Source organism: Rhinatrema bivittatum, chromosome 6 (assembly GCF_901001135.1).
Source record: "Rhinatrema bivittatum chromosome 6, aRhiBiv1.1, whole genome shotgun sequence".
Lineage (NCBI taxonomy): Eukaryota > Metazoa > Chordata > Amphibia > Gymnophiona > Rhinatrematidae > Rhinatrema > Rhinatrema bivittatum.
Genome location: NC_042620.1, coordinates 75,339,066 through 75,361,924, shown reverse-complemented (window position 1 = coordinate 75,361,924; position 22,859 = coordinate 75,339,066). Strand labels below are relative to the sequence as shown.

The window sequence follows — 22,859 nt, the reverse complement described above, 5'->3', positions numbered from 1 at the left end:
CCTCGGGGGGCTCGTCATCTTCCTCAGAGCAATCTGAATCCCCATAAGTGGGGCTTCCAGGTGGCGAGTGGCCGTGCCTAGGCCTTGAGGGTCCAGGGCCCGGGTCATTCGGTACGTATGGACCCGTTCGGGGAGCAGACTGCATTGTGACAAAGGCATGAATCCCCTTGAATAATTCCACCCAGGAGAGCGAAGCCGGATCTGACCTTAGGGGCACCAGGTCTCTCGGGTTCCCTGGCAGCTCACCGCTGCCTGCTAGGTCCGGGGTGTTCCCTGAGGAACTGGCAAGTACGCTGGGCTGCGACCGGTCCTGGCCTGGAACTCCCAGGGTCTCTTCACATTGGGCACATAGAGAGTCTGCTTCCTCGCTCTGAGTGGCTCTGAGGTTGCATGCAGAGCAGAGGCTTATGCCTGATTCTGGAGGTGCCGGCTCCGCTGACACATGGGCTCTCTTACGCTCCATCTCGTCTGTGAACCCAGCTGGAGTCTGCACTTTGTAATATGCGCGAAAGATGTGCGCTTATCAACGTGCGCGTAGCCACGTGCGCTTAGCAACATGCGCGTAGCCACGTGCGCTTAGCAACATGCGCGTAGCCACGTGCACCCATGAAAGTGCGCCTATCCACGTGCGCTTAGCAAGGGGCGCCTATCCACGTGCGCTTAGCAACGGGCGCCTATCCACGTGCGCTTAGCAACATGCGCCTATTGCACGGCTGACGAACCAGGGCAGAAGGCGAGCAGGCAGGCAAAATGGCGACCCCCTTGGCGGGTTGCCACGTAGGCAGACTCTGCTAATCCTCGCTTCCTCGGAGACCAACAAGTAAAGATGTACGCCTTACCTTGTCTTCGGCGCTTCCCGGCTGCGACCCGGGCGGTCTCCGGCTGCGGGGGGAGAGGGTAAGTACAGTCACCACTGTGCTCGAGGAAGTGCACCCGCTGCCTCTAGGCCGCGCCCGAACTCGTCTCACTCGGGGGCCAAGTCCACGCCGGGATCGAGGCTGCCTATGCCACGCCCGAGCCCTTCTCCCTCGGGGGCTAGGTCCCTGCTGCGAGTCGGCCACCGGACCAAGGATCTTACCTCCGAGGGGACCACGGAAATCGCCTCGGGAAACTCAACTGGGGGAGGGACCGAATGGTATCACCGCAGGAGTGCGGTGCTCGTCTTCAAGTAGGTTTCTTCTATGAATTTAGTCGTTAGAATTTGGAAAAACGCTCAGCGAGCGTGAGGTAGCTCCAAACTGCTTTGGAGTCGGAAATTACTGAATTGCTGCACTTCCTGCGGGGGTATATGTACCCGTGCTGACGTCAGATCCGTCTCCAACTGCTAGCACGAGCACACTATACCCCACTTGTTTTGAGTCCATCTGCTACACGCTAGGAAATAGATTAATAATAAACGAGTAGGCAAAAATTTGTGTATCTAAAAAAACTGGAGAGACACCCTACCATTTATCTTACTGTTTTTCACATTGCCTCTGTTCGCTATGGCTGCAACTAAATCGGAGTCTCTCCAGTTTTTCTTTTTTTTTTTTTTTTTTTTTTAGATACACCAGGTTTTTTTTATAGATATACTAATTTTTGCCTACTCGTTTGTTTATTATTAATTTAATGTTTATTTTAGTTTTCATCTTGGCTTTCCCGTTTTAAAATAAAAAAATTAATATTTTTTGGCGCCATTAATGACATTCAAATGCCGGTAGTGAGTTATTCCTGGTTGGGCGGTGAACCATTCGCTGCGGCGATTGCGTTTTCTTGCATATTCTGGCGGTTTTTAGAACTTTTCCTTAATGTGTCAAGTGTTAAGTGTCTTTTGGTGTCTAAAATAAATTACCTTTGTGGTTTAAATTTCATTGTCACCTCTAATGGTACAAAGTTGCACACTAGCATTAAGTAACTTTGTATGCTTCTGGTAGTTTGAATGATTCAGTGTTGTCCCATCGCTATCATGTTTGCCAGTCATATTTTTAATTTTTTTATTGTTTGTTACAATTGATGTCACGTTTGTTTTTTTAGTACATACAGTGAAGTCGATCTGCTGGATGCAGGCTACACTTTGGCATCTTGTGCTATAGGTATTTATTCACATTTTTTAGATGTTCTTTGTCCATTCCATCTAATCAGATTGTTCATTTAAGTCACACAAGTTTTCTAGTTTTATTTTCATTTTTGATCCCTCCCATCATAAGTCATATTTTGCATCTATACATTTTCATAATTGGAATCATACATAAAGATGCATTATTTGAATGAAAGTTGTTTTGTTTGTTTTTAAGTATATGTTGACATTCATGTACATCTCATTTTGTGTTTTATTATTTTTAATTATTTATGATATGTTGGTATATATGGCTTCATATGTTTTTAAATGTATTTACATGTATTTATTTGTTCATATGTTTTTATATGTGTTTTATTAGCCCCTGAAGCAGCTCAAATGAGCGAAACTTTGCTTGAGTCAGGCTTTTTTGATGCTTAGTGCTGAATAAAGAATCAAGAATCCTTGGTGTTTACTGGTTCTTTTTTCTTGGTTGCTACTGCAATATTGGATCGGTTTCCGGTTTGTTTCTTTGGACGGTACACAAGGATACCCCTGAATCCGTGAAGCGTAGATAAGGCTCTCTACATGACAAGGCTTGAAGCTCCGAAATTCTGCGAGCAGAACAGATAGACACCAGGAATACTGTCCTGAGAGTGAGGTCCTTGAGGGTAGCTCTCTTCAGAGGTTCAAACGGTGGACCGCCTAAAATTCGAAGGACCAAATTCAAGCTCCACGAAGCGTATCGGTGGTTTCACATGCTTTACTCCCTGTAAGGACCGGACTATGTCAGGGTGCGATGAAAGAGTAGTTCCATCCTGAGGATAGAGGGCACCAAGGGCTGCCACCTGTACTCTGAGGGAACTGTAGGCTAATCCCATCTCCAGACCTTGCTGCAAGAAAGATAAGATCTGGGGTATTGTCGCATGACGTGGAGAAAGTTGTGTGGACTGGCACCAAGACTCAAAAACTTTCCAGACCTGGACATAGGACATGGAGGTGGAAGACTTCCTAGCCTTGAGAAGAGTGGAGATAACAGCCTCTGGGTACCCTCCTCTTCTCAGCCGGCACCGCTCAAAAGCCAGGCCGCGAGACAGAAGCGATCTCCCTGGTCGAAAAATACTGGGCCCTGTCGGAGAAGGTTCGGCAGATGTCTCAATCACTAGGGTTGACCAAGTCTGGAAACCATGGCCATCGAGGCCATTCCGGAGCTACCAGGATCATGGGCCTCTGGTGACTCTATTCGGAGCACCTTTCCCACTAGGGGCCAAGGCGGAAAGACGTAGAGCAGGAGGTCCTGCGGCCACAGGAGGACTAAGGCATCGACACCCTCTGCACCTTGCTCTTCTGTGACTGAAGAAGCATGGAGCCTTCGCGTTCCTTTGAGTGGCCATCAGATCGAGATGGGGAGTCCCCCATCGCGTGAAGAGGAGTGACACTGCTTCCTGGGACAGCTCTCTCTCCCCGGGATCTAAGCGTTAGCAACTTAAGAAGTCCGCTTGAACATTGTGTACGCCTGCAATGTGAGATGCCGCCAGATGGGACAAATAAGTTCTGCCCATGGCATTAGCTTGTTCGTCTCCTGAGCGAGATGGAGACTCCTTGTCCCTCCCTGACGGTTGATGTATGCCCCTGTCGTTGCATTTTCGAAGAGGATTCGGACTGCTCGGCCTTGGACTAGAGGCAGAAAGCACTTCTGTGCCAGACGAACCGCTCTTGTCTCCAGATGGGCCACGCTGACTGAACTGGCATCCACTGCCCCTGCATCGATTGGCGTCCGCACACAGCCCCCCAGCCGGCGAGGCTGGCATCTGTCGTAATGATCACCCACTGCGAACCTCTAGGTCCACCACTCTTAGCAAGTGATCCAGGTTGAGCCACCAGGTCAGGCTGCCCTTGGCTAGAGATGAAAGCCGCAGAAGAGTCTGAAATTCCAGAAACACAGACTTCCAACGGGAGAGTAATGCTCTTTGCAAGGGACGCATGTGGGAAACGCCCAAGGCACTACATCTATAGTAGAGGCCATGGAGCCCAGCACCTGGAGATAGTCCCAAGCAGTGGGAAGTCGGAGGTTCCGAGAGCACTGAACCTGAGGAGAGGAGAGATTGGGCCCGATCCAAAGAAAGAGAAACTGTGCCCACTTTGGTGCTGAAATGAGCTCCCAAAATGTCGAGTGACTGCGCCAGAGTGAGGCTGCTCTTGGCAAAATTGGCGATGCAGCCTAATGACTGGAGGAGAAGTAATACTCTTTCCACTGAATGCTGGCACAAATCAGTGGACTTCGCCCGGATGAGCCAGTCGTCCAAATAGGGATGAACCAGAATCCCTTCCCTCCGTAGGGCCGCCATGGTGAAGGTGGCGAGGTGCGGTCGCCAGGCCAAATAGCAGGGCCTGGAACTGGAAATGCTGCCCTAAAATCTTGAAGCAGAGGAAGTGCTGATGCTCCTACAGGATGGGGATATGAAGATAAGCCTCTGTCAAGTCCAAGGAAGTGAGGAACTCTCCCCGGTGTACCGCAGCAATCACTGAGCGCAGGGTTTCCATCCTGAAGTGTGGTATCTTGAGAGTCCTGTTGACCATCTTGGGGACTACGAAAGACTGAATAATGGCCAAACCCTTGTTCCGGTACCGGGAGAATGGCACCCAAATCCAGGAGCCGATCCAGTGTTTGTCGCACTGCGCACTGTTTGATGAGACCGCACGGAGAGAAGACAAACCTGTCTCTGAGCGGTCGAGCAAATTCTAAAGCGAAACCGTGCTGTAGAATATACAAGACCCACCGGTCTGAGGTGATTTTGATCCACTCCTCATAGAAGAGGGGAAGATGGCCTCCTATCCTGAGAACTGAAGAGTCGACCGGCAACGTTTCATTGGGTAGATGTAGCAGAAGCTCCGTGCGTAGAGGAGTTCCGAGCCGGTCTCCGGCCTTGAAAGGAATGAGACCTGGACTGCGACCTCGAAGAGGGAGTCCTGTGAGGCACCGGTCTAGTCTGATGACAACGCCGTTGGCCTCTGAACAGGGTCCGCGTACTGACGATCTTCCGGCAATTTATGCACCTTATTCTCTCCAAGCGATTTAATGATCTGGTCCAACTCGTCTGGGGCGGACCCATCAGTGTCCCCGTCTGCATCCCCAAGGAGAAGGTCTTGTGACCAGGGTCCGGCAGATTAGGAGCTAAAGACCCCAAGGAATTAACAGCTGTCCGTCCTGACTGTCCCCTAGAGGGATCCAACACCCCTGATGACCTGGGGACCTTTGCTGGTATAAGTCCCTCCTCCTACCAATCAGCCTCCACTTCTAAAAAAAACTTTGTGCATTAAAATCACAAAGTTAGAAGAAAAGGCCTGCTGTCTCTTTAAAGTCCCCCCGGGGAAGGGGCCGCATCTGGAGGAGAGGCAGGCTCTAGGTCAGCCGGTTGCACAGGGCTTAAATTAGGTGTAATAAAAGTACATCGGTAGAAAAATGAGAATTCCCTTCCCCCCATCTGGCCAAGAAACAGGTGCAGCAGGCTGGCTCTCCATATGTGGATACAGAATGGCAATCGAGGCATCGGGAGGGAGGGGGGGTGAGGAGTTGCCACGGAAATGGCAAAGTCCTTCTGTGCCTGGTTGCTGCGAGTGGGAGAGAGAGAAAACTGCTCTCCACTCCTTCCCCTGTAAGCTGCCGATCCTTGTACAGGGTACTGATTAATAAAAAGTAAAAACCTTTCCTCTTTTCCCTTTTTCTTTTCCCCTCCAGACAGCCTAAAGTGATAGAGGGATTTTGCTTCTCAGATGAGACCCCTGAGGTATGAGGCTTCTCAGGGATGTGAAAATGACAGAGGGATTTTACTTCTCTGATGAGACCCCTGAGGTATGAGACTTCTCAGGGGTCTCCACGGGGGAAGGGACTGGACCACCCCTCCCCCTGCACCCAGCTCCTCACAGGAACATGAAATTCAGTGCTGTTACCTGTCAGAAACAACCCGCTCTCCCGTTCAGTCAGAGGAATGGCGCGTCTCTGCAACAGTTAGGATGCCCCGAGGAAGAAATGGCATCTCAGGTCAGCAGGGGGTCATGGGGGAGAGGTTGGACCACCAACATTCACCCATAAGGCAGCTGAAATACTGGCTGTAAGAAATAAGTAAACACTTACCCCATAAACAACAGAACAACAAAACGGAATGTACAAGACAGATCTGGCACTGAAAACAAAGTTCTGCCTGCAAGTCTCCAGAGAAGCTGAACACAGGCTTTTTTTTTTTTTTTTAAACTTTATTACTATGATCCATCCAAGGAAAGAATTAGAAGAAAACAAAGAATAAAGAAATTCTGTAAACTATCCTCTAAATGAACTGGGGAACCGAAGGTGCAACTGCTTTCTGCTGGAGTCAGAGAAATACTGAAGGTTTACAGAGGGTGCACCAGTTATGAGGGACCGCCCTCTCAGTTTTTGCTCTGACTCCATCTGCTGGAAGGGGGACATAACCCACGGTCTGGACTGATCCTGGTACGTACAGGGAACTCAGATTTAAACACAACAAAAAGACTATGGTCAGCAATAGATAAAACAAACATACAAGATTTACCAATAATTTGATCATACAAGTAATATATATGTTCTCTCTGCCTTCATCAAAATGTCTATGTACGTGCAATTCTTGTTACATCTCAAAAAAAATATTGCAGAATTAGAAAAGGTAGAGAGAAGAGCAACCAAAATGATAAAGGGGATGGAATGATTCCTCTATGATGAAAGACTAAAAAGATTAGGGCTCTTCAGCTTGGAGAAGCGACGGGTGAGGGGTGGTATGATAAGAGTTCTATAAAATAATGAGTTGAGTGAAATGCATCAACGTGAATTGGTTGTTTATTGTTACAAAAATTACAAAGACATGGGGGGGACACAATGAAGTTAATAAGGAGTACATTTAAAACAAAGGAAAATTAAGCTCTGAACACCATGCTAGTGGATGTGATAAAAACTGTTAAGTGTAGCTGGATTTAAAAAAAGGTTTGGACAAGTTCCTGGAGGAAAAGTCCATAAGCCATTAAGTTGAACTTGGGGAAATCTGCCCATGGGATAAGCAGCAAGGAATCTCCTTACCTTGTGTGTTCCTGCCAGGTACTTATGACCTGGATTAGCCACTGCTCGAAACAGGAAACTGGGCTTGATGGACCTTTGATCTAATCCATTATAGCAAATCTTATATTCTTATATTCTTACCAGAAGCATCTTTTCCAACAGCAATAAAGCCTTCTTGGATTGCATTTAGAATTGTGCTGGCATGTTTACAGAAAAAGGAAGCACTGTTGATTAATGGATGCTGAAGAGGCTCTAGAAAGAAAGGACATCTCTTATAAAATCAGCTTGCATAAGTAAGAGTACCTCAAAATGCAGACTTTAATTTAAAAAAAATTAAATTAAATACAACCAATAAAGATAAATGTTATTTTATCTAATAATTTCCTTCCCTTTAGACCAGTCCAAATGAAATGGTTATGCCCATCAACCAACAGATGGAGACAGAGAACATAAAGCTCGCTGACATCACCCCTTACATGCATCTGTGCTGATCTCAGCCTCCAGTATTTTCTATAAGAAGCTTCTTAAAATAAACTGAAGGTTAAAATCCCATAAAACCACAGGGCTTCTGGAATACTAATCTGTTAGAAAAAAACAAACCATATACAATGCACTCATGACCCAAAGTTGTACCATATGTCCAGCGCAGACATTCTTTCACAGCTGAAAAACACATTTAACAGCAAAGGGCAGGTTTTGGAAAGTTTCACATAATAAATATCTCCTTCCTCTTCAATCAGTCAGAGCAGGCCAGGTGAATGGGATGTTATTGTGTGTATGTTCTAGTTCAAACTCTTGTTTTAATAGTTCTAGTTCGATGTCCAATGTTTCTGTTTATTGTACATCACTTTGAGAGATTTACCTAATCTGTAAGGCACTCAATAAGTGCTCTTAAATATGCCCAAGCCATTCCTGATTTTGGGGGGGGGGGGGGGGGGGGAATCCTACAAAACCTGCTTTCAAAACCTCCACTGCGAATGAAGCATCCTCCCTAGCATTCACATCTAAACAGTAATGCTGTGAAAAGGAATACAAGGCAGACCACATAGCTACTCATGGAATTCACTACAACTTGCTTGGGGGCAAAGGTTTACCTTTGTCCACGTAAGCCTCGTAACTTTAGAATTGCCCCAAATCTTGGCCATCTTTTCTAGACTCTCACTAATCAGCAACACCTCCTTAAAAGGGGAGCTTTGTCAATTGGACTGAGAAATCGAATCTACTGACCAATTTCTCAACCATAACAGCCATCTTGCTGCTACTATGGAGGCCATACTCTTGGCAGAGTTCTTCACCAAATCAGAAGAGGCAGATGCGAGAAACACAGCTCCAGGCTCCAAGTGGGAGGTATCTTCTAGAACTTCCCCACACACATGCAACTCCTCTTCCTAAGCACACTTCAATCAACAGTTCTGATCTCACTACAATGCAGCTGCAAGCCACTATCTTCAGCACCATAGCAGACACCTCAAAGACTTGTTAAAGCAATTTGACTCTTTTAGACTCAATTTCCTAATCTGTGCATCCTTTAAAGCAGCATCGCCTCTGACTGGAATATTTATTTATTTATTTATTAGCTTTTTAATATACCGACGTTCGTAGGACACATCACGCCAGTTTACAATTAACTCAGAGAAGGAGGAATTACAATGAACAGGGAGCAGGGGTCGGGAGCAGGAGAGAAAGGGAATGGGATCAGGAGAGATAGAAGAGAAGAGGGAGAAAAGTGCAGAAAGAACGAGAAGATGTGAAACAAAACCATAACCGCAGAAGGAAAAGTCTGCTTTGTAATGGAATAAACCAGAGCGCCCATCCTAGGAAACTGAAGTTTCTTTTTTTATCAGTAAGTCTCAAGGGGTATAGCTTAAGACATTGGTGGGCCCGCAACGAATTATCGGAGCCCACCTTTAACGGCAGTGAGCCCAAGAGAAAAAACGACGGGAGGCCGGGGGGGGGGGGGGGGGGGAAGGGGAGGGGCAGGGGAGCCCGGAGGGCCAACTGCGAGCCCCCACCCCTCGCCCCCGTTTCCCCCCATCCATGCCTCACTTACCCAGACGTAGAGGAGGAGAACCCCAGCACTTGCGCCGAGAGCGGGCCCTGACGTCATCAGAGGAGGCCTGCGGCGCCCACCGATGACGTGCCATGCCCTATAAAGGGGCCGAACATGCGGGGGGAACCCCTTTTCGCCCCGATTCGCACGAGCGAAACAAGAGCAGGACAGGGAGCGAGCGGAGACAAGCAGGAGAGCAGGACGGGTGTCCTCCGGGCCTCCCACGACGCAGTGCAGAGCGCAGCAGCACAGGTAACAAAAAAAAAAAAAAACAAAAACTGAATAAAAGTTTTACTTTTCGCTGAGAGGGGCCGACCAGCGCGCCGAGAGTGGAGTTGTCCCTCCGCACGACCAGCCGTGCCGTGGCGTGGGCCCCCTCCTCACTCACGCTCCCGTTCGCGTTCCTCCCTCCACAAGCTGGCCGATGGGAGGATGGTTTACACTGGGGCACCGCGCCTCGTGCGTGCCGTCCCAGCGGAGGGTTCCCTCGCAAGCAGTATCAGAGCAAGTAAAACCTCGCGAATTTCCGAACTTTGGGGTGCGCGACGGGGCTACTTCTGCGGGGTTAGGTTTTTTCCTTCTCTCTGTTGTCCCTTTGCTGCCCCCGAGTCGATGGGATCGACTGGTGAGGCCCCGGGGGGAGCAGGGCGGGGAACGTCCGGATTATGCTCGCACACGCGGCAAGGAGCTACAATTCAATTCTATAACGGGACCCGCAAGGGCAAATGCGGGGAAGGGGGAGATTTTCTGGTAATTACGCCCATGCACGCAACAACAGTCAGGCACACCACAAAATTTAATCAGGTGCTGAGACGGTTAGTGGTACTAGGCGACGAGAAAATGTTTTCTTTCTTCTGATGGGGGCTAGTGTTGCCAGTGCTCGGTGTCCAACCCCCCCCCCCCCCTTACCACCCCATCGCCCGCGAGGGTAGACAAGGAAGGTCATGGGTTTCGAATCCCACGGAAGGAAGGAGGTTGAGAGTGGGCACTAGTCAAGCACCCCCCCCCCCTGCTGCAGGTGGCTTGGTCTGCAAGGGCTCGCTCCTCTGACCGCCAGCGGCTGCGAGGGAGAATTCAGGCTTTGAAAAAGGGTTGAGCGTATTTAAAAAAAAAAAAAAAAAAAAAGAGGGGATTGGTTTCCCCCAGCAAGCCGAGCTAGAGGGGGGGGAGGGGGGCGAGAATTGAGCCAAACACATGCGGCGGGTCAGTTTGTGTCTTCTTTTCTCTCTCTTTTACGGAGGAAGAATAGCCTAGTGGTTAGAGCCATGGACTATGTTCCAGAAAACCAGGGTGCAAGTCCCGATTTACAAAAAAAAAAAAAAAAAAAAGTGCTCTGGTGGCACATTTGGGTTAGCGTGGGGTACTGATATGGCAATACTTGCATGGTGTTACGCCAAGGTATTAAGTTCGTGCCTCACCTTGAGCAGGTTTACTTTAGAAACATTGAGTATTGTTTTTCTCTCCTGCGACAATCAAAAGCACACGAGTGCAGGATAAGGGACATTTCCAAGCGTTAGGAGGCATCACCATAGGCCGCCGAGCAGCAAAATGTGGGCTACAACTCCTTTGACCTGATATTTCACCTTTACTCCGCCAGCTGGTTAATGCATTGTTCGCTGTATTCTACCAAGCTTTAATAATTTTAATTCCCCATTCCGCCCTTTTTCTTCAGGACCTACTATGCCTTGTCATCAATAAGTAATAAATGAGTGCTCACTCTAACTTTTCTTTACTTCCCCATCGCTAGCAGGTGACGGTACTAGCACAAGTTGCAACATGGAAACGCGCAGATCCAGTAGAAAGGGACTGGAAAAAGGGAAGAAAAACCCCAAGCAGAACACCATACCCGCAAAGAAAAATGAGGCATCAAAAAATAGAGGCAGGAGTCGGACACTCAGGGGGAAGAATCGACAGTCCGATAATGGCAAGGACACACCTACTACACCAACACGCGAAGTGGAGCCTGAAGTGACGGTCGGCGCCCCCACAGAGGAGCCAGCAGTGCATTCCACAGCACCGCAGTTTACTCCGGATGCAAGGTTACCAGTTAGAGGCGGGGGCGACAGCTTGCCGCGACAAGTTTACTACCCACCTCAAGGGCTACAGCCCAGATGCCCTACGCAAGGATTCCAGCCCAGATGGGAGACACAGACGCATGGCTACGGATTCACAGGATACCAAGAAGAAGACAACGTTTGGTATCCAAGGCCACCATGGGAGGGCGACCCCAGGAACAACCGACCCCATTGGAATCTCGAAGACGAGCAACAGCGAGGAACGAACCGCAGATATTACGACCAGCCGCCGTGGTGGTATTGGCGACCACCTCCGAGCGCAGAATGCGATCAAGGGAGAGAGCCACCACAGCAGACGAGACCTGCAACCGACATCAACAGACACAGCGGTGAAGCAGAAACGGAGGCTGAGCATCCTTGCATCAGCACCACAGACATCACGCCCGTGGCCTCGGACGAACCACCAAGACACGATGAGAACACAGTGGCGCTAGACAGTCGTGGAGATGACGGCATACCGTCCACCAGCGCACAGGTCGAAAGACGCCAAGGCAGCCGGGAACACGACACTGGTGAGTCTAGATGCAACATTAAACACCCAGATGCAGTTACTGGTACATCACGAAAGAGGTCAAAACACAGGACAAAGCGCAGGCGCAGATCTACTTCTAGCTCTAGCAGCGCTACCTCTACCTCGTCCTCTGACTCATCGACGGACAGCGACCGTCAGGTCACCCCCAAGGTAATAGACAGGGAGTCCAGGGGCCCACCAGCCCTCACCACTTTGTCCGAATTGTGGGAGGGGGTGCCAAAAAAATTAAGAAAAAAAATCAGAAAACGAAAATATATAGACATTTTCTCTATTCTCCACGGTCGACGAAAACCAGAAGAGCGCAAAAAACGCAGGGCTGCTTCTACAACACTGAGTAAGGAAGTAAAAATACCGAAAACTATCGTCAACTGGGCCATGGCTTTCATGTACATGACAAGCGTCGTAGGTCACCACGATCCCACGCAATACGGGCCAATGCTGAGTTATGCAGTCACCATCTTAAAGGCATATCAGCAGCACGAGAATTGGGCTTGGCTCAATTATGATGAACAATTTCGGGATAAGATGGAGGAGAACCGCTTCATGACATGGGGCACACAAGATGTGAGCCTATGGATCAACCAGATGACGCGCAAACCCTCCGAACTAGCAACCAGGTCACGGTTTACAAGGAGGGCATCCCCTCCCACCCGATTCATGACTAAGCAACCGAGGTCTCAGGACAGCACATGCTGGAGGTTTAATAAAACCGGCTGTTCCTTTCCCGATTGCAAATATAAGCATATTTGCACCGAATGCGCCCTCCCCCACCCATTATCAAGATGTCCCAAAAAACAGGCTGCAGGGAGTAAGCCAAAAGCCACCCAAAATGGCTCCATTTGAAAAAGCTAATTCCCCGGTAAGATTGGAAGCCATGCAACCATGGCTCAGCATATACCCCAATCAGAACAAAGCACACAAATTGGCCATGGGTTTTCATCAAGGTTTCCCTATCCCCTTCCAGGGAAACATAGCTGAGATCAACACGAGCAATGCACGCTCGGCATTGCAGCACAAGGACATTGTAAAAGATAAATTGGATGCCGAAATCAGACTCGGAAGAATTGCCGGTCCATTCCAAGAACCACCGTTTCCACACATGATTTGTTCACCACTGGCGGTCATTCCAAAGAAAGAAAAAGGAAAGTACCGACTCATTCAGAACCTCTCATACCCCCCAGGTCGGTCCGTCAATGATCACTTACCACAGGAGGAATGCACGGTACAATACGCTTCCTTCGATTCGGCGATAGCCTTGGTGCGCACGTGCGGCCGTGGAGCCCTGATGGCAAAAGCAGATATTGAATCTGCATTCAGATTACTCCCAGTGCACCCAGAGAGCTTTCCCTTATTGGGTTTCAAATTCAATCATCAGTATTTCTTCGACAAATGCATGCCCATGGGATGCTCGGTGTCCTGTGCTTACTTCGAGCTATTCAGTTCCTTCTTACACTGGGTAACAGAAAAGCGCACAGCTTCCCATAACATAATCCATTACCTTGACGATTTCCTTTTCGTTGGGCCAAGAGAAACCAACTCCTGCGGCGAACTCCTAGCAGAATTTCAGAAAACTACAGCGGAATTTGGGATCCCATTAGCACAAGAAAAAACGGAAGGCCCTGCAACCATTATCTGCTTCCTCGGGATTGAGATTGATTCCAATCAAATGATAGCCAAACTCCCGGACGAGAAAGTCAGCAAGTTAAGATCAATCATCCAGCAAGTGGCCGCATCAAAGAAGATTACTTTATGGGTAGCGCAATCCATTTTGGGTTCCCTAAATTTCGCCTGCCGAGTCATCCCCATGGGGCGTGCATTCATGAGGCGACTGGCAGCAGCAACAGCGGGAATACAGCGACCCCACCACTTCCTGCGCTTATCCAAGCACATCCGCGATGATTTTGCCATATGGAACTCATTCCTCAAGAAGTTTAATGGAATATCTGTGTTACAAGGAGCACCACTGTCCAACGTAGAGCTGAATATTTACACTGACGCATCGGGAGGGTGGGGTTTTGGCGCTATATGCCAAAACTCCTGGTGCGCAGAGAGGTGGCCAGACGATTGGATAACAAGCGGTATCACAAGGAACATCACCTTCCTTGAACTTTTTCCCATATGGGTAACTCTAGTACTTTGGAGCGAAAAGTTACGAGATAAGTACATTGTGTTTCGGTGCGATAATCAGGCCGTGGTGCAGGTATTAAATGCGCAAACGGCTAAGTGCCCTAGGGTGGTCACGTTACTCAGGGAAATCGTCTTAGAAGCATTGCATACTAATATCACACTGCGTGCAAAACATGTGCCAGGAATATCTAATGGCGCAGCTGATTCCCTGTCCCGCGCTAAATGGGCTCTGTTTCGCAAGCAGGTACCAGCGGCAGAAGACGTGGGAACGAAGATGCCGGCTCGATTATGGAACATTGGTCGTCAAACACACAAGACTTAATACGCAGATCTCTGGCCCCTTCAACCTGGAATTCCTACTGCAGAGGATACGAGGCTGTTGCCAAGTTCCTGACGCAGAACGGCTGGCGACCCGGCCCCACAAGCGATGACCTGCTGGTAAAATTCATTGTGTCTGCAAAGGAAGACGGCATCACACGGAACACCGTCATCAAACATATGGCTGGCTTTGCATTCTTCACAAAAGCAAGGGGCTGGGGTGACCCCTCCAAGTCCTTCCTCATCAAGAAAGTAATGTCCGGATGGGCGAGGCAGACGGGTTATGCCATAGATACCAGACATCCCATCACGCACGACTTGCTCAGAGCACTGTGGACACAGTTATCTTCCATCTGCTCATCTCACTTCGAAACCCTACTCTTTCGACTAGCCTTTTCTCTAGCATTCTTCGGTGCTTTCCGCATCAGCGAACTAGTGGCTGAAAACAGAGCAGATAAAGGACGGACCGGACTGCTAGCGAAGAACGTGGTATGGACCCCGAAGAAAATAACCATCACCATACACAAGTCAAAGACTGACCAGGAAGGAAGAGGCACCACGCTATCACTCCTGAAAGTTCCGGCCTGCGATACATGCCCAATCGACAATATGAGACAGTACATGGCAGTGCGGCCGACCGGTGGCGAGCACCTGCTGCTTCACGCAGACTTATCACCTCTTACCAGATTCCAATTCACTGCAATCTTAAAAGCATCCACGACAAAAATGGAGCTGGACCCAAAAAAGTTCACATCACACTCCTTCAGGATTGGTGCAGCCACAAGTGCAGCGCAAGCCGGTTTACAATCCGAGGCTATCAAGCGAATTGGGCGCTGGAGGTCCGGCGCCTTTAACACTTACGTCCGGCTGGACAAGGTTCACTCTGCAAACAAACATTCATAACAGCTAACCAGCATTCTTCGCTTGTCTTTCACAGATGGGACGCAGCAGCAACATACTGCATGGATTATCGGGCATTCTTATGTCCGATGGGCGGCCAAGAGAGCTCGTGACCGGCCTTATGGACTACACTTGGGCATGGCGCAAAAAGGATGGAGTATCGAGTGGATGGGAAAACCAGGCATGCAATGGGAGCAGTTACTGCCCACGATGCGGCAACAAAGGAAATCAAGGGCACCACCAGATGTTGTTATAACGCATTTGGGAGGCAATGATTTGAAATCTATCACATGTAAGAGGCTGATCCGTATGGCAAAATGCGACATAACGGAGATTTTACAGTTATACCCAGGTGTCATCATATGCTGGTCTGACATCATTCCCAGACCAAAATGGAGCGAATCAAAGTTATGGGGTCGGGGGAGAAAGAAAGTGAACAGGCAAATTGGTTCATGGGTACAGAAAATTGGGGGACATCACATAAGGCACCAATGGGCAGATGACATGTCCCCAGGGCTTTTCCGCCCGGATGGGATACACCTATCCGACCTAGGATACGACATCTTCAATATCACGTTACAAGATGTCATTGAGGCACAACACAGGTAGAATGGCCACAGCTTTTATTGAATGGGGGACACGGGGCAAGGGCCTCCCTACCCCGTGTTTTGGCCGGTACCCGGGCCGGTTGGGCAGGATGACAAGCGATGCTGGTGTCATCGAATAACAGTATGGTAACCGATGGCGCCAGGAGGCGTAAAAGGCGACGGCCCCCTTGCTTGGGACATGGCGGGGGGCCCACAGAGCGGGGCTGCCTTGCTAGGAACAGGCGGCGGGCAGCGGAACACAAAGCCCCCGGCTCGGGTAGCCAGTGTTAACATGTTATGTTTTAAATAAAGCTGCGGCCATTTTACCTCCAAAACAGTCTCAGCGTGATCTCTAGTAAAAGGTAAAAACAATAAAAATATGGGTGCGCAGACCTGCCAATCTAGACAGGACGACCGACGTAAGAATGCGTGGCAGCTGCTAACGTTAATTGATGGGCCCGCAACGAATTATCGGAGCCCACCTTTAACGGCAGTGAGCCCAAGAGAAAAAACGACGGGAGGCCGGGGGGGGGGGGGGGGGGGGGGGGGGGAAGGGGAGGGGCAGGGGAGCCCGGAGGGCCAACTGCGAGCCCCCACCCCTCGCCCCCGTTTCCCCCCATCCATGCCTCACTTACCCAGACGTAGAGGAGGAGAACCCCAGCACTTGCGCCGAGAGCGGGCCCTGACGTCATCAGAGGGAGGCCTGCGGCGCCCACCGATGACGTGCCATGCCCTATAAAGGGGCCGAACATGCGGGGGGAACCCCTTTTCGCCCCGATTCGCACGAGCGAAACAAGACCCACCCACCCTCCCACAGTTCTTACTATTACCCGCAGTGAGGTGACTCATGTTAGTTAGATAGAGAATATGCAGTTAATGTTTCTGTTTTTGTCGCAGCTGATAGATGGCCGGTACCCGGGCCGGTTGGGCAGGATGACAAGCGATGCTGGTGTCATCGAATAACAGTATGGTAACCGATGGCGCCAGGAGGCGTAAAAGGCGACGGCCCCCTTGCTTGGGACATGGCGGGGGGCCCACAGAGCGGGGCTGCCTTGCTAGGAACAGGCGGCGGGCAGCGGAACACAAAGCCCCCGGCTCGGGTAGCCAGTGTTAACATGTTATGTTTTAAATAAAGCTGCGGCCATTTTACCTCCAAAACAGTCTCAGCGTGATCTCTAGTAAAAGGTAAAAACAATAAAAATATGGGTGCGCAGACCTGCCAATCTAGACAGGACGACCGACGTAAGAATGCGTGGCAGCTGCTAACGTTAAAAGACCACCTCCCCCCCCCCCCCCCCTTTTAAAATTTGCCTCCGGGATACCCATTCTAGACCAATCAAATCCTGCACTGCTTTATGCAGCAGAAAGCGCTTTGAGGGCTTCCATAAGTTAACCATAATAGGATCCTCTGAGGAAGTAGAGGGCTCATCTACATTCTACCTAGAGACATTCAGGGAGATAGAGAGAAGACAGCTCTTCTTTATGAATAAGTTGAACTGTGGACAAAGTGCCATCCCCATCCAGAAGAATATTGCCTTCCTCCAAAATTGCCCTTGCAACCCCTTGGGACCCTGATGTCCTCAAACAGGAAGATCCAGATGGAACGCAGAACCAAATTTTGAAGCATGCAGAAAGTATGGTGCAAACAACGGACAAATTAATTGGACATCGAGGCAAAATCCAGGGGGGTGGGGATGTGGGGGGGGGGGGAATGGAAGGAAAAGGAAATTGGTTCTTACATGCTAGTTTTCGTTCCTGGAATACCATATAGGTTTTGCATCACTACTAGCAGATGGAGAGAAGAAAAGCTTTGCTGAGCCTGTAGAACTTAGGCAGTGTGTCACCTGCAATCCCTCAGTACCCCTGTACCCAAGCCAAGCTGAGTGAAACTTCTAAACTATTTGTCCCCCTTTACAAAAGCAGGGGAAAGGTTAAGCCCTAGAACCGGACCCCATCGTACAACATGGAATTTGAAAACAAAAAACAGTCAAAGAACCAAATATCTGCATGGAAGAATCAGAACTTAGAACCAAAGCAGAGAATTGAGTGGTCTTTTCAGAGAGGGTGGGGATCTGGATTGATCTGTGATATTTCAAGAATGAAAATTAGCAGGAAAGAACCTATTTTCCTTTCCTGTTCATACCCAGATCAGTCCAGATGCCTGGGATGTACCCAAGCTCCCTACACTGGGTGGGACCCTCAAAGACCCACTTAGCAACACACTTTCTCCAAATCTCGCCTCCTGTGATGCTCACACATACATGCAGTAATGTCAAGCGAAAGTGTGCAAAGACTACCAAGTTGCCACCTGACAAATTTCTTGTGGCGATACCAACTGACACCACCCAGGCGGCCATCTGCGTCCTGGTAGAATGGGTCCACAACATTCAGGAACCAAACATTCCTTACAGATATAAGCTGACGCAAAGTTCTCCTTGAGCCATCTTGCGATAGTCGCCTTAAATGTTTTAGTCCCTTTTTTTGCTCCTCTAAAAAGGACAAAGATATTCTGGATGATGGAAGCTATTGATCACCCTTCAAATAGCACAACAACCCCCGAACATCCAACAAGTGCAAGTCCCTAGTTTGTAGACCCGAATTCAGGCCCCTAAAGGAGGGAAGCTCCAGTGTCTGATTCAAATGAAAAGCAGAAACCAACTTCGGTAAGAAAAAGGTATGGTGCACAATGACACCCCATACTCCATAAACCAAAGGAAAAAATCCAGACACAAGGCCTGAAGTTCTGAAATCCGTCTGGCAGAACAAACTGCCACCAGGAAAACCACCTTCAACATTAGGTCATTCAATGTTGCCTCTCTCAACAGCTCAAATGGTGGACTGCAAAGAACCCTCAATACCAAATTCAGATTCCACAAATGGACAATCCGCCACACAGGCAGATGCAGATGCTTTACCCCCTGATGAAATCAGTTAACATCTGGGTGTGAAGCTAAAGCCATGCTCTGCACCTTACCCCTAAAATAGTCTAGGGTTGCTACATGAACCCTTAAAAAGTTGAACACCAGCCCCCCCTTCTTGAGGCCATTCTGCAAAAAGGCCAAGATGCAGGCCACTGAAACCTGAAGAAATATTACACCCTCAGCGAGGCACCATGCCTCAAACACTCTCCACACCTGGACATAAGCTAAAGAAGTAAATGGCCCCCCCCACCTTGCAGGAAGGTTGTAAAGAACTCCTCCAAGTAGCTTTTCAAATGAAAGCGGTGCCTCTCAAAAGTCAGGCTGCGAGACAAAAAGTGATCCACCTGGATCAAGGTCCCCTGAAAATGCCCAAATCTTAGCAGGCCATCTATTGCCAGATTGATCAGATCTGCGAACCTCGACCAACACGACCACATCAGAGCAACTAAGATCATCTCCACCGGGCGAGTCTCAATGCATCTGAGCACTCTTCCTATGAGAGACCAGGGAGAACAAACATATAGCAGAATCCCTGTTGGCCACCGGAGAACCAGGGCATAGAGACTTTATGCTTCCCTCTCTCGCCTGCGACTGAAGCAGTGACGGGCCTTGACATTTCCTCTCGACACCATCAGATCCAATTGCGGAACTCCCCAACTGGATCGAATGAGAACCATGGCCTCTTCCATTAGCTCCCATTCCCCATGATCCAAGGCTTGACAGCTAAGAAAATCCGCTTGGACGTTGTCTACTCCGGCCACATGAGATGCTGCCAGAGTTCTCAAGTGTTGTTCTGCCAAATGGAATAGATAGTGCGCTTCTCTGGACACCATGAGACTGATTTCGCCCTTGTCAACTGACATAGGCCACTGTAACTGCATTGTCCAACAGGACTCATTACATGGATCCTTCAGGAGCGGAAGAGAGAGACGAGGGCCTTCATATACTGGTCTCATTTCCAAATGATTGATTTACCTCGATGCCTCCTCTACCGACCATCACCCCTGAGCCGTCTGCCCTAGGCAAACGGCACCCCAGCCCTTGAGAATAGCATCATAGGTAACCAACCATTCCAAGATTTCCAACTCCACTCCCTTCTTCAGGTATGCTCGAGAAAGCCATCACAACAGACTGGATCTGGAGTCTCCCTTTAGAGACAGCAGTAATAAACTCCTCCGACTGAGGGTTCTAGCAGGACAAAAGAACCCTCTTGAGAGGTCTCGTATGTGCGAACACCCAGGGAACAAGTTCTAGCATAGACGCCACAGAACCCAGGGCCTGCAAATAATCCCAGACTCTGGGAACTGACAGCTATACTAACCTGCAACTGCACTTTCCACACTCTTCTGTTAGGAACACCTTGCCTAAACTGGTATCGAATTGGGCTCCTAGATATTCTAGCAATTGAGTCGAAACCAGGTTTCTCTTTGACATACTGACCACCCAAGCCCAGGGCCCATAGAAGCTGCATGAGCCGTCATACCAAGTCCAGACACAGAGCCTCTGTTTTTGCTTGAATAAGCCAGTCATTCAAATACGGGTACACCAGCACCCCTTCCTTTCATAATGCCATGGCTACCACCATCACCTTGGTGAACGTCCAATGTGCAGTTGCTAGGCCAAATGGAAGAGCCCGAAACTGATGTTTCCCCAACACTTGGAAGCGTAGAAACTTCTGATACTCGTCCCTGATAGGGATGTGCAGATATGATTCTGTCAGATTCAGGGCCGTTAAGTACTCCCCTTCGCGGACCACCACAAATAACTAAATGCAACATTTCCATCCAAAAACGTGGCACCTTTAGAGCCCTGTTCACCTTCTTGAGGTCTAGAATGGGACAAAAATTCCCCTCCTTATTTGGGACCACAAAAAATAGATGGAATATTTTCCTCTGTCCCGTTCCACTACGGGCACTGGAACTATTGTGTCCTGGAGTCTTAACTGCTCCATGGTAGAATGTACTGCTTCTCTTGGTTTAAGAGGAGCAAAAGAACATCATATATGTTTAACACAGTGGGTGAGAAAACTCCAATGCATAACATTCATTTATGATCTCAAAAACCTACTGGTCCGAAGTTATTTTGGTCCACTCCTCATAAAAAGAGCTAGATGTCCTCCAATAGCTTCAGGGGAAGAGTGGACCTGCATTGCCTCATTGTGTAGCCTTGTTTAATCCTGCTCCCTGGCTGGAGCTGTCTCAGGAGGGGCTGCGGCAGGCCACGAAAGGACTGCGACCTGTTTGACCCTTGCCTCTGGATGGAAGAACCACCCTACCGGGACAATACCTTCTTGAAACTCTTTATCTAGACCTGGACGGCACCCTTCTTCCTAACTCTTGAGCTTGTCCTCTGCAAACCTATGCCCTTTTGAATCACCCAGATCCTTAATCAAATGTTCCAGGTCTTCTCCAAATAAAAGTTTTCCCTTAAACAGGAAATTTCCAAGCTAAGACTTGGAATACACATCTAGCAAACAGCTTCTCAGTCACAGGAGCTACCTAGCTGATACTGACAACATCTTAATTTTCGCCAACGTGCAGAGCAAATCATAATACGCATCCGCAATATAAACTAGGCCATTCTCACCTCCAAGCGCTCAGCCTGCTTGGCGGACCCTGAAGCTGATATTGTTGAAGTCTTGAACAGGCACTGATGAATCCAGCGCAAACAGGCATGTGCTAAAACACTGCTGCAAATTGCAGAGTGAATACCAAAACCCAAAACCTCATCCTTTTGAGGTGAATCTCTAACTTCTGGTCTAGAGCATCTTTTAGAGCTGCTGACCCTACCATAGTTATGGTGGTCCTCTTAGTTATAGCCAAAAACCCAATGTATCCACCTTCAGTAGCTGTAGCAGCTTCAGCACATCTTCTGCCAAAGGGTAAAGCTTTGTCACAGCTCTTCCCACCTTAAAACCAGCTTCAGGTGCCTCCTATTCTATTACTACCAGCTTCTTGTCTTTTAGAAGGAAAGGCCTTCACTGGCCATCCAAGTCTATCTATGACCAGATCTGCACCCGAGTGATCATATTCTTCTTGGGGACCTTTATACCCAATTCCTTCAGAGCCTGGGGAATGACAGGAAACAGCTCTTCTTTTCTAAACATACTAACCACCTTAGGGTCATCAGCAGATGGAGGCAGAGAGCAAAACTTTGAGGCACTGCTACTCAGTATTTTTCTGTCTCCAGCAATAGTAGAGGTGGATACTTGCAGTCCTGACTGATCCAGAGTTTGAGAGTTGGATCTGCTCCTCGAGGCTGCCAGGTTCCTTAGTGAGCCATCCCTCAAGTTGAGTCTGGCGAACGGGGGGGGGGGGGGGGGGGGGGGTTGGATACCCCTGGCTGCTGTTGCCCACAGGTTCCAGGGCTCCTGGTAGCCAGGGGACTGGTTCTCTCTTCATGCCCTGAGGTCCTCTCCTGCCCGCCTCTGGCACCCTCAGGGAGGTTTCCTCGCAGGGGTGTTTGTCTTCTCTATTTTTGATAGTAAATTGTTTTTTTTTTAAACAAAAGCAGCTAAGCACTGATTGAGGGACAGCCAGGAGAGTCGGCCTGCAGTGCAGGGCCGCAGCAGTCAGCGGTTTGGTTCTTTGGTTATCTTTTTCCGGAGTGAGGAGTAGTAGTTGCCAACGCTTGGGGCGGGGTGGGGGGGGGGCCTTTTTGCTCTGGCATGCTCGATTATGTAGCAGTGTCTCAAAGTTTTTTTCTCTGCCTCCATCTGCTGGTAGGGATGCATAAACCCACTTGTCTGGACTGATCTAGGTATGTTCAGGAATGGGGGATTGCCAGCGCTGGAACCACCTTCATCTCCCGACTTGCAGCTCCTGCACAGCTCCACCACAGACAAGTGTCATCGCTGCTCTCTGCAGGCGCAGCAGCACTTTCCACGCTCCGAAGCCACCATCAAGCACGTTGCATGTGCTACCAGCTCTGCCATGCTGCTCCCCAAGCCTGTGAAAGTGTGCTCCAAACTTAATCAGTGCAATCCCACGTGTCACTAGTCTAGAGCTCTCCTGAGCATAACGAGCTCCTCTCCCAAAATCACATCGCCCTACTCTTAATTTATTTAACGTTTCTTATATACCGATGACCGTTTGCACATCGCATCGGTTTACAGTGAACAAAAAACCATTGGGCAGAGCCCTTACAAATAACAGATAATATAGTAACTAGGTAACATAAAAATAGTTGGGAGGAGCCCTTACATGAAATATAAACATCAAGGAGGAAATGCTAAGGGTATATGCTAAGG

At 49.1% G+C, this 22,859-nt stretch overlaps 1 protein-coding gene across 3 annotated transcripts in view; it reads right to left on the bottom strand.

Moving 5' to 3' along the window:
• Window positions 1–22,859, bottom strand: part of RIF1 (replication timing regulatory factor 1) — a 438,203-nt gene that overhangs the window by 277,506 nt on the left and 137,838 nt on the right. For all 3 annotated transcript variants that reach the window (XM_029605462.1, XM_029605460.1, XM_029605461.1), the window contains exon 13: window positions 7,242–7,352. In XM_029605462.1, coding sequence (XP_029461322.1) covers window positions 7,242–7,352 — 111 coding nt within the window. The remainder of the gene's footprint in view (window positions 1–7,241; window positions 7,353–22,859) is intronic.